This window comes from Protopterus annectens, chromosome 4.part0 (assembly GCF_019279795.1).
Source record: "Protopterus annectens isolate FY-2018-M chromosome 4.part0, PAN1.0, whole genome shotgun sequence".
In the NCBI taxonomy this organism is placed as follows: Eukaryota; Metazoa; Chordata; order Ceratodontiformes; family Protopteridae; genus Protopterus; species Protopterus annectens.
Window position 1 is genome coordinate 118,319,176 of NC_056733.1, and position 12,305 is coordinate 118,331,480.

Below are 12,305 nucleotides of genomic sequence, written 5' to 3' on the forward strand. Positions count from 1 at the left end.
GATCCCCCATGAGAAGCAGCATTTTTGCTGCAGACTGGTGGAAACTATTCCTTGGAATTTGTAGCCTAGGAATATGCTTGCTTACCCTGGTGCCTTGATTAATGTTGTACACAGAAAAATACTATCCCTTACCATCAGCATCTCCTCATAGGTAATGTATATAATTCGATCCTTTTCTTTCGCATTCAACCAACCTTTCACATGCTCAAACCAAGAGCCAAAGAACACTGCAAAACAAAATGTAGTAGCAAGAGTGCGTTAATAGTTTTTCATACCAGCTAAAGATTATTTTAAACTAATCAACTATTCCTTTTATAGGAAAATAATTCAATCTTTATTCAGGATTTCCTGAAGTTCATATGTGTAGTCAGGCCATATAAAAGTATATACATTTCTATATTTTGAAGCAACTATATTGTCATCACAGTGCAATATCAAGGAATGACTATCTCTCAGTACAGCTTTTCTGGAGCCACAACTCTCATAATCAGAAAACAGATGACTAATGCATACAGGTAAGACATATTATTTTTAGTCCGCAGCAATGCTCTGCAACTAGACAAATAGTGCACATCAGGATGAGATTTTGTTTGCACATCTTTGAGGAGAACTACCACTGCCATACAGGATATTATATTCATAAAGTTACAGAAAATATTCTAAGAACTAAGCCAAAATGGGAATGGAGAAGATAAACTTTGCCAATAGAGATGACTGCAAGTAGAGGCACAGAAAATAGGTAAGAGGAGGCTGGAATTTCATGGAGAAAATTGGCAAAGAAACCAAAGTGTTTGGAGCAAATAACCACAGAGAGAAAGGTAATAGGGTGGAATGAGGCCAAGAAGAAATTTGGCCTGCAGGTTACAGACTGGTTAGACTATATGCAAAGAGAAAGGGATACAAGTCCTAAGTGGAAGGCCTGCTCTGGTAGAGTTTTTAGTTAAATCTAGAACAGAAGTGGCTGCTGCTGAGAAAAAGGGGATAATTAGTTGAGCATATAAAATACTGGATATACCTGATAACACCAACAACGAGATCACCGACACCACAAAACCGAAAGTTCAAAAACACGAAAGTTCACATGCCCGACAAAGCACAATCTCGACAGTCAACAAAACAAATTTGCTGTTCCAAAAAATACACACACAACACAAGCACACCAAAAACCTTACAAATCTACACTAAACCTTACATACACAACTATCTATGCACTAACCTTAACCTAAACCCTAACCCTAAGGTCCCGTCACTATCGCACATTTATCTTACCCGCACTCTAACCCTAAAGTCGGTCACTACTGCACACTTACCATACCTGCACCCTAACCCTAAAGTCTGTCACTATCGCACACTTACCTTACCCACACCTTAACTCTAAAGTCCGTCACTATCGCAAACTTACCTTACCCGCACCCTAACCCTAAAGCTCATCACTATCGCACACTTAACTTACCCGCACCCTAACCCTAAAGTCCATCACTATCGCACACTTACCTTACCCGCACCCTAACCCTAAAGTCCGTCACTATCGCACACTTACCTTACCCGCATCCTAACCCTAAAGTCCGTCACTATCGCATACTTACACAGTCGCGCTCATTTTGCATGTCGGTGTTTTCAGCGTCGGGATTCCAAACTGTCTATTATTTACGTTGTCGGTCTTCCGGTGTTGGTGATCTCATTGTCGGTCTTATCAGGTAGACCCAACATACTGTATAACTATAAGAATCCATCAGAGGAGGTTCAAAAATATTGGAAAGAGAGACTGGAAAAGCAATTTACAAGGGAAAGGACATATGCATGGCTCCCAAGTATGCAACAAAGTCCAGAAGATTTGGGATTTTTTGTTTGGAATTGTTTGCACAGGCATTTTTATACCTCAAACAGACATCAAAGAATTTTCCTTAGGTAGTTAGCAAATGTTGGAGGTGTGATGGGAAAGAAACAGCCAACTGGGAACATGTTTTCAGGAAATATAAATGAGCTGGCAGATTTTAAAAACTCCCTACAGTATAATCTGTCAGAAATATCGGGGGTCCAAATGGCTGTAACTAAGGAAATTATGTTTTTGAGCTAGGATACAGGATCTGAATTGCCTAGGCATAATAAGGCCTTATTAACTTTAATTCTATTGGCTGCCAAGAAAAGCAATTACTAAAAAAATGAAAATCAGAATCTAAACAAACTGTATTTGAAGTATTGAATATTGTAAAAAATACAACAGACCTGGAAATGGAATCTTTACAAAAGGGAAGGAGCAATTTATATAATAATAAATGGAAATTGTGGGAACAATACATGCATAATAACATTCAGGAGGAGGACTGAGATTTAAGTGAAGGCAGGGAATGACTAATTTAGGTAATGCTGGATTAAATGAGATTTATAAAGAAAAGAAACATAATATGTAATGTATAATGTATCCAACTGAAAAAATGTTAACATTGTTTTCTGTTAATGTATGTGATCCTATGTCTTAAGTGATAATTTAATAAAGGTGCCAGGAATTTTAAAACAAAGTAGGTTACAGCTGAACTATTAGCAATACATTTTGTTAAGAAACCGTTCAGTTAAAAATAAATAAATAAATAAATAAATTAATAAATAAATAGAAATGAAGAACATAGGGGTGGCCTAATGGTTAAAGTGTTTGCCTTACAAACACAAGGTGCAAGGTTTGAGTCTCACAAGAGATAATTGGCTAGGCTTAAAATGGCGGCAGTTAGCCTAGTACTAATCTATGAACCTAAGAACCTAAAAGGTAGAGTTGTGATAGAAGTGGTAGTGATTCTGTTTCTTCATCACATAAATATATTTTTTCCAGTGATCAGATTTTGCTGATCCCTGGGCTTTGTCTTGGTTCCTGTTTTCTCCATTTTCCTTGTTTGGTCAAAGGGTAGTTTCTTTACTCACTAGTGGGAGTAGGGAGTACTGAGCTGCCTGTTTGTCCTCAGAGGAGTGGTTTAAAGCAGTAACTTGTAGTTTATTGGCCATTTTGGGTCATTTCCTGTCTTTTCCAGCCACCTGCTATAAAGCACGCTTTGGCTTTTCAGCCTATAGAGAAGTCAGCACAGCTCCTCGAGGTGTCCAGCATAGTACCTAGAGCAGCATAGACCAGAAAGACAAACTTTCCAGATTTTAAGTATTTTTTCTGCATTTTCGACTTTTAAGCCTTTCGATTGCTATTTCTACCTATTTTATTCTGCTATTACCTATTTTTACTGTTTTTTATAGCTTGAATTGTTTATTGCACTTGCTTGTTTAAGTTTTGCTTAAAAGTTAAACAACAGGCTAATACACTCAAGTGTACTAGCTTTGATAGCATTTGGTCGCAAAACACAGCGTTTATTGCATTTTGTGCCTATCTGAAAAGAAACTTGCACAAAACAAAAAGAAGACTCTTGTCTTCCATACTTTGCTAATAGTTTGTTCCAGTGATCAGATTTTGCTGATCCCTGGGCTTTGTCTTGGTTCCTGTTTTCTCCATTTTCCTTGTTTGGTCAAAGGGTAGTTTCTTTACTCACTAGTGGGAGTAGGGAGTACTGAGCTGCCTGTTTGTCCTCAGAGGAGTGGTTTAAAGCAGTAACTTGTAGTTTATTGGCCATTTTGGGTCATTTCCTGTCTTTTCCAGCACCCTGCTATAAAGCACGCTTTAGCGCATTAGCCTTGAGTTGCTACCATTGCACACTAGGGCAGCGCCGGTTAAGCAGGTTTAAACTATTCGGGCTACCTAAAGTCCACTCTTCAAATTTTCCCTTAAAACTACCTTCCTCGAACTATACTACTGATCAAATCAGCATCCTTTAACTAAAAGATCATCTCTACTTGACTCCAAGTAGACTATTCTCTATCTGTTAAACCTAGCACTTGCTCCTACAGTACTTATTACCTTGATACGGCACTCTTGTCATAGATAGTACCCCAAAAGGCAACCCCCAATTCTCGGTCACCCACATCCCCGGAATCTTTTTTAAAGTTTTTGTCTATCCTTCTAGCATGTCGAGGGATCAGTTGCTAGTGTCCTCTCCTGCTCAGCTGGTGAACCTGGGAATATTGAGGCAATGTTACAATTGCCTCATGTACCTGAACAACCCTCTCCTCCTCCCACAAAACACAAATACATGCGAGAGATGCAACTATACGGCCAAACTGGAGGCTGAGCTCTCTCAACATAGGACTGGCAAGACCAGTCAGGAGGAGAAGGTTACCACACACACTATAGACCCAGTCTCACATAGTACCATTACAACCTCAAATCATACACATAAACACACAAAGACATACTCGAGGCTCTGATCAAAAATCTACCAAAACAGCAGAGGCCACCAAAGCAGACACCCAAACAACCACCACCTCAGAACACAACACCTGCAACACATAGACCTCACAGTCAGAGTGTCAAACAGTCACAGCCCTTAAGGCCAAACACAATGCCAGACACACTAGTCATTGGTGACTCCATAGTCAGACACACTGGCGTCCGCTCACCAGACTGAGTAAGGAGAAGGTCACAGTAAGCTGTCTGTCGGGCTAGAATCCGCCACATAACGCAAGCACTCAGGTCTCTCAACAGCAGGTACAAATATGACTCAGTCATTGTCCACGCTGGTGTAAGCGACCTGAGGCGACTCCTTGGACTACATGAAAAGAGACATTGAGGAGCTCTCTGATTATGTAGCCCAGGCAGGTATGACCCTGACCTTGAGCAGTATCCTACCTTCACCAAGAATGATGCCACAATACAGAGATAAGATGATCAGCTTTAACAATTGGCTTAAACACTGGTGTCATTCAAAGGGGATCCAGTATCTGTCTGCCTGGGATGACATGCTGGACAAGCCACGCTGCCATGGGGCGGCTTGCACCTGTCACCCTGGGATTCGGATATTGGCAAAGGCTCTTGCCACCCCATAGTGCCTTTTTTAGGCAAGGCTCAAATTCTAAACCTACCACCCTAGAACACAAAAAGGAAAAAAACTAAGGGTAATGCTGCTCAATGCCAGAAGTCTAAATCTCAAAATGCCTTTCACTTTTAGGGCCCTTCTCAGTATGGAGAACATCGATGTCTGTGCTGTGACAGAAACCTGGTTCAAGGCTCCTGAGAGCACCCCAGCGCTATCAGGTTTTACCTCATATCATGCGTTCCGGCCCCAAAATCCGGACAATACCAAGAAAGGGGGGGGGGTATCCATATTCATCAAGGACACCCACACCTCAAGACTGGTGGCAACGCATGATGCATCAGAGACCATCCAGGTGCAATTAACCGTAGGCAAGACTGCTCTGCAAATTGTAGCATGTTACAGGCCACCCTCACAAACTCAGGAACCTCACATGGCCTTCCTGAAAACACTAGAGGATAAATGTATCACCAAACACCATCATACTAGGTGACTTCAATTACCCTAATATAGACTGGGAACACTACTCAAGCCCAAACACCCTAGCCCAAAAGTTCCTGGAATTCATAAACTCAAATGCCATGGAACAACTAGTCACCATCCCCACAAGAGGAGATAACATACTTGATCTCATCATCACGAACATGGGAGCACAATGTTCAACACGGAAGTATACCCCTCACTGGTGAGATCAGATCACAAACTAATCTCGCTGGAGGTCCTCATCCCACCCCACCTGAAATAAAAAGACCACAGTAAAGAACTTCTCAAAGCCGACTTCACACTGCTAAAGACTAGTGTGGTCTCCTTTAAGGCCCCGAGCGGCGGAAAACAGTACTCAAGCCGCTGAATCACTTACAAATGCCTTCTACCAGCACCTGCAGGACTGCATGGATAAGGCAATCCCAAGCAAAACAAAGACTCTTTGTACCAAAGGCAAGCGTCCAGTCTGGTGGACCCCAGCCATAAACAAACTCTACAACAAAAGGAGGAAGCTACTACAAGATAGAGCAAAATCCTTAAAAGGTAAGACACCCTTGATCACTATAAGTAAAAACTAAGAGCTCTCATAAAATCATCCAAAGCAAATTTCGAGAGAAAAATAGCTAAAGACTCAAAAGACAATCATAAGGCCTTCTTTAGCTATGTTAGAAACCTAGGAGGAAACTCCCAGATATGCACAGAACTAGTTCAAAATGATGTGAAGATTACTGATCCTACAGACATTGCCAACATACTGGCTGACAGGTTCAGTGCAAACTTCCCCCCCCCCCAAAGGAGAGATATCTATACCAAACAATTGCAGCCACCCAAACATCTCCAGCCCAAGTGAGAACTGCTCTCTCCAAAGCAAAAACACAGCATCCATGGGACCTGATGGTGTCCCCGGCTGTGTGCTCCACGAACTCAATGAGGAATTAAACCCACAGCTAGGACAGCTGTTTAATCAAAGTCTTACCTCTGGATGCACCCAGGAGTGGCGCACTGCAACTGTGGTCCCACTTCACAAAGGCGGTGCCTCCACCGACCCTGGAAATTACCGGCCCATTAGCTTGACAAGCCTTATCTGCAAAGCCATGGAGAGGATCATAATGGACCTCATAAATAAAGACATAGGAATTTGCAGACTTTGGATCCAACCCAGTTTGGCTTTGTCAAAGGCAGATCATGCCTTTTAAACTTGGTTGACTTTTTGAAACAGTCACCAAAGCCATTGATGAGGGAAAGGCAGTCCATACAGCCTACCTCGATCTGGCTAAGGCCTTGATACAATACCCCACTCGGGTATCATTGAAAAACTCATCAGCTTAAATGTTAACCCATACATCACAAGATGGGTTGCAAACTGGCTGAGTGACAGAACCCACAGGGTCAGAGTTGCTGGCGCCATGTCAGACTCAAAGCCTGTCACAAGTGGTGTCCCACAGGGCTCAGTCCTGGGCCCACTCTTGTTTGGCATCTACTTCTCTGAAGTACAAGCAAACACAGGAGGGTTATGGCTGACAAAGTTTGCAGATGAGTGCAAACTCCATAGTAGAAAACACATCTGACACAGATATCCTTCAGAAGGGTCTCACAGAAGCGGATAACTGGTGCCAGAGCCACGCCTAAAGTTAAATGCCAAAAAATGCATAGTCATACCCTTCGGGAAAAACAAGGTTACCCCTAGCTACCAAATAGGTGGCAATCCACTGAGCACAGAAGAAGTTATCAGGGACCTGGGGACCCAGGTTGATAGTAGTCTGTCATTCGACACCCATGTAGCTAAAGTAGTTAGGAAGACCTTCTACATTGCCCACCTTATCATGAAGGGATTCTCATCTAGATCAAGGGAGGTCATAGTCTCCCTTTACTCATGACTCATCAGACCAATGATTGAGTACAATGCCCCATTCGAATGTATCTGACCCGACACTTGCAGCAGCTGGAGAGGCCACAAAGTTCCTCACCAAAAGGATAAAGGGTCTCAAAAATCTGTCCTATGCTGCCCGACTGAAAGAACTCCAGCTCTATTCTGTAAACACTTGCTCAGAGGTGACCTTTGCCTAACATACAAGGCCATGTCAAACCCAGATTTGATGAATATGCTTCACCTCAAAAATCTAGATCCATCAGAGCCACAAGGCGGGAGACTTAAACCTCGACACGGCTATTAATAGGGCGTGCTGGAGGGATAGATTCATCACCCAAAGACTCCTATGCTGTGGAACAAAATCCCAGTACATGTGAGGCAGAGCACCTCGCTGGCCTTGTTCAAGAGAAATCTTGACCAATGGATGGGAGATCGCAGATATACCCCAGGGATTACCTCAGTGTCACTGCTCGACAGAGGCACAGCAAAATAATGGGTATAGTTCCCCATACTAAAGGGGTGGCGTAAGCCACAAAACGATGGGCTAGGCTTGTAAATGCCCTCGGGCAGATAGCCTAGTATGAACCTATGAACCTATGAACCTATAATCATATGCAACCTCAGAATAATCTGGATTCTTGTTCTAAACCAAAAATATTCCCTGTACTTTATTACCAAGAAAGGACAATGCTGCACTGTAAGAAAACTTGAATCACTCAGTTCAGAACTGATTTCTATCTTACTAACAAAATCTTTCTAAGTACTCTTGTGTAGACTGCATGACCCAGAAAGCTCATAGTTCCCACCACACGCTGCATTTTCTGTGGAATTTTCACTTACATGACTTTTCTAAACAACAAATGCATCAATGCTATGGACTACTTCAATTTAAACGCATTTTACTTACTGTTTATTTGGTTACGGAACTGAATGGATTAATCTGTCACAGATGACCTTTGTCTGCCATAACACAGGTATTACACAAATAATTATTGCACACATATACATAAAGTACAATGTTGGCAGAACAAATACAATATCAGCCAAAAACTGGTGTACAACAGTTCAAAGTCTATATTTAAGGATGGGAAAGTGAAATGGTTGAACAAACAAAATGAGTTTTCAGAGCATGGAATTTATAAATTTGAACATCCAGGCTACACACTTAAATCCACAGAGATACACATATGCAGTCCAGTCTAACCTGCTGCAGAAATACATCCAGTCACTGTTATAAAGGCAAACACGGCTGGAAAAAAAAACTGGATTGAAGTTGATGTTGAAATAATAGTCTCCCACAGACAAGTACTATTGCAAAAGTTTCAAACCAAGGAAGCAACTGTGGTCAATCTCCCTCTCTTTCTCTCTCTCTAAAAAAAAAAAAAAAAAAATACATAGGTTAACATTTTGCACAGAAACTAAGTCAATATGCCACTGTCCTGTTTAAAGTGCCTATAGGTGGACACCTCCTCTTTAGTAAAGCAGTCTGCAAAGTGATTTCTGTAGCTGACTAAAGGGTAATCTGAATTCTCTGGGTTTGAATAGTTTATTTTTTTTTTCTACGGACTGCAAAGCAAAACCTTTTTCTGTGACAGGGTTTCTGAGGTAAATGCCTCCACCAAAGGATAGTTATCTGTAAAAACACATTATCTGAAGTTTTGAGTTCAGAATATAGTTTGCATGTGTTGGTGCTATCTGACTTAGCACGATTTTCTCTTGTTAGGGTACTGTGTACCACTGTGAGTTCAGAATATAGTTTTGCAAGTGTTGTTAGTGCCATCTGACGTAGCATGAGTTTCTCCTGTAAGGGTACTGTGTACCACTGTGAGTTCAGAATTTAGTTTGTATGTGTTGTTGATGCCATCTGATGTGCCATGAGCTTCTTATGTTAGGGTACTGTGTACCATTCCTCCATTTCCTTTTCAGTGTCACTAAAGGCAAGAGAATTGTCCTTGTTCTCATCAAAAAATTCTAGTCTTCCTGAGTGCGATCAGGAAAGTTTCCAAGTGAAGCATCAATGAAGATAGCTAGATTCAGAGATTTATAACTCCCAAGAGGCTGAAATTTTAGAACTACTTTTGCAAAATGGATTTTTCAAAAGTCTTGCTTGTTTCAAAACTAGTTTGTATAGTAGCACTTTCTTTGCTGGATGCCAAACAGAAAGTATCAAAGATAAAGTACAATTTTCTAAATTGCACTAACCTATAACTGTAGATGTTTGAATTGCTCACTGCTGCAGTAGCCTTTTAGCTATATGGGTTGTGTCTTAGGTTCATAGGTTGGTACTAGGCTATTGCCCCTAGGGCCTATACAAGCCTAGCCAAACAATTCCCCGGATATTTCTTCCCACAATATTTACTTCCCTGGACCCCTGTCTAGCAGGGCGACTGACGTGATCCCCTGGGTGAATTTCCTAGCTCCCATCCAATTGTCAAGGTTCCTTTTGAAGAGGGCCAAGGAGGCGCTCTGCTTGACATGTATGGACAGTCTATTCCAGAGTATGGGGAGTCTCTGGGTCAGGAACCTATCCCTCCAGCATGTTTTGTTCATTGTGGTGACAAGGTTTAGATCCCTGGAGCATGTGGCTCTGAGGGATTGGGATTTCTTTAAGTGGAACATGTCCAACAGCTTACAGTTTGACATGGCTTTGTATGTTAAGCAGAGATCATCTCTGAGTAGATGATATGTCACAGAGTATAGCTGGAGTTTTTTAGATGGTCAGCATAGGGCATCTGCTTTAGGCCTGTGATTCTTTTAGTGAGGTATTACTGCGGCCTTTCCAGCTGTTGCAGATGTCTTGTGTGGTACATACCAAACAGGGCATTGTACTCTATAATGGATCTAATGAGGGATGAGTACAGTGGGACAATGACCTCCTTTTTTTTAGTGATGAGGTGTGCCACATAGAAGGATTTCCTGACTGTTGTGGCAATGTGGTTATCAAAGGTGAGACCACTGTCCACCTGTGTCTGTAAGTCTCTCATCACACTTTCGGTGTTTAGTGTACTGCCACCTATGTGGTAATTCATGGGTACATGGTTTTTCCCAAAGGGGATAACTACATTTATTGGCATTAAGTTTGAGCCCATGGCTCTGGCACCAAGCATCTGTTTCTGTAAGACCCTTTTGTAGAATATCCACATCATTTGGGGATTCAATAATGGCTCCCAGTTTGCAGTCATCTGCGAACTTTGTTAGCCAAAGTCCCTTAGTGTTGGCCAGTACGTCAGAGAAGTAGATGCCAAACAAGAGCGGTCCCAGGACTGAACCCTGAGGTATTCCACTTGTCACTTGTATGGAGCTGGATTTGGAGTCGGCTACTTTTACAGTCTGGGTTCTGTCAATAAGCCAATTGGCAACCCATCAAGTGACGCAGGGATTTATACCCAGCTTAGTAAGTTTATCTATGATTCCAGAGTGGGGGATGGTGTTGAAGGCCTTAGCGAGGTCCAGACAGGCTGTGTGGACTGCCTTACCCTCGTCCACAGCTCTGGAGACTGATTCGAAGAAATCAATCAGGCTCAAGAGACAAAATCGGCCCTTCACGAACCCAAACTATGTGAGGTCCAGTGTTTGAAGGTTGCCAATGTCTTTGTTTATAAGTTCCATGATAATGCATTCCATGCCCTTGCAGATCAGGCTCATCAGACTGATGGGATGATAGTTCCCGGGATCCATGGTGGATCCCCCCCTTGTGGAGTGGGATAACTGTAGCTGTGCACCACTCAGTGGGCACGAAGCCTGAGGTGAGGCTATGATTAAACATGGCACTTAGGTGAGGTGCCAGTTCATTTTGTAGTTCATGTAGTACACAGCCTGGGATGTCATCTGGTCCCATGGATGCTGTATTCTTAGCTTTGGGGAGTGCGGTTTCTACCTGTGTGGCCATGATTACCGGAATTTGGCAATCCTTTGGTACTGAGATGGGCCTTTAGGGGGTGAGAAGGGGGTGAAGCTGACACTAAATCAATCTGCCAGGATATTGGCAGTATCCTTGGGATCAGTATCTTTAATGCCATTCTGTTGTAGCTCAAAGCAGATCTGAGCATTGCCATTTAGATTCTTGACATAACTATAGAATGCCTTGTGGTTGTCTTTGGAATCTTTGGCAATTTTATTTTCATAACTAGCTTTGGAGGATTTTACGAAGGATATCAGCTTCTTACTGAGGCTGATAAGGGTGTTTTTTGCATCCTGGGATTTTCCTCTTTTCTGCAACAGTTTTTTCCTTCTGTTGTATAGTTTGTTTATGGCAGGGGACCACCAGATTGGCTTCCTTTTTTTGGAGGAAAGCATCTTGGTATGGAACGATTCATACACAAGTGGATGTGCTCGTACAGTACCTTAGTGTAGGATTCAGCAGTTGAACTTTCAGCTCCCATCTGCATAGATGCCATGAAGTTTGTCACTTCTGACTTAAGAAGCATGAAGCTGGCTTTGGAGAAGTTTTTTACAGAGATTTCCTTACTGGGGGGTGGGATGTGGATGTCAAGGGTAATTTATGGTCAGACCTGACCAATGAGGGGTTGACCACTGGTGTGGAGCATCTATCTCCCATGTTGGTAATGACCAGGTCTAGGATATTGGAGCCCGTGGTGGGACAATGGATTAGTTGATCCAGGGCGTTAGAATTTATGAATTCTAAGAACTGTTGGGAAAAGGTGTTGGTACCCAAGTAGTTTTCCCAGTTAATGGCAGGGTAGTTGAAATCACCCAGTATTAGGGTGTTTAGTTGTATCTTAATATTTTCCAGTATGTTTAGAAAGGTGTAGTGAGAATCTTGGGGCATGGTGGGGAATCTGTAGCAAGCTACAATTTGGATTACAGTCTTACCTAGTGTTAGTTGCACCTGGAGAATTTCAGATGCATTGTGTTGGGCAATTAGCCTGGAGGTGTGACTATCCTTGGTGAATATGGACACTCTTCCACCTTTAGTGTTTCGGTCTTAGTTTGGTGGCCGAAAAGTGTGGTAAGAGTTGTAGCCTGGTATCGCAGGGCTGCTCTCTGGAGTCTTGAACCAGGTCTCAGTTACTGCACAGATATTGATGTTA

The 12,305-nt window shown here is 42.3% G+C and overlaps 1 protein-coding gene across 1 annotated transcript in view; it reads right to left on the reverse strand.

The window, feature by feature from the left end:
• LOC122799219 (sulfotransferase 2B1-like) overlaps positions 1–12,305 on the reverse strand; it is an 811,361-nt gene that overhangs the window by 102,856 nt on the left and 696,200 nt on the right. The window contains exon 4 of the mRNA XM_044068138.1: positions 133–227. Coding sequence (XP_043924073.1) covers positions 133–227 — 95 coding nt within the window. The remainder of the gene's footprint in view (positions 1–132; positions 228–12,305) is intronic.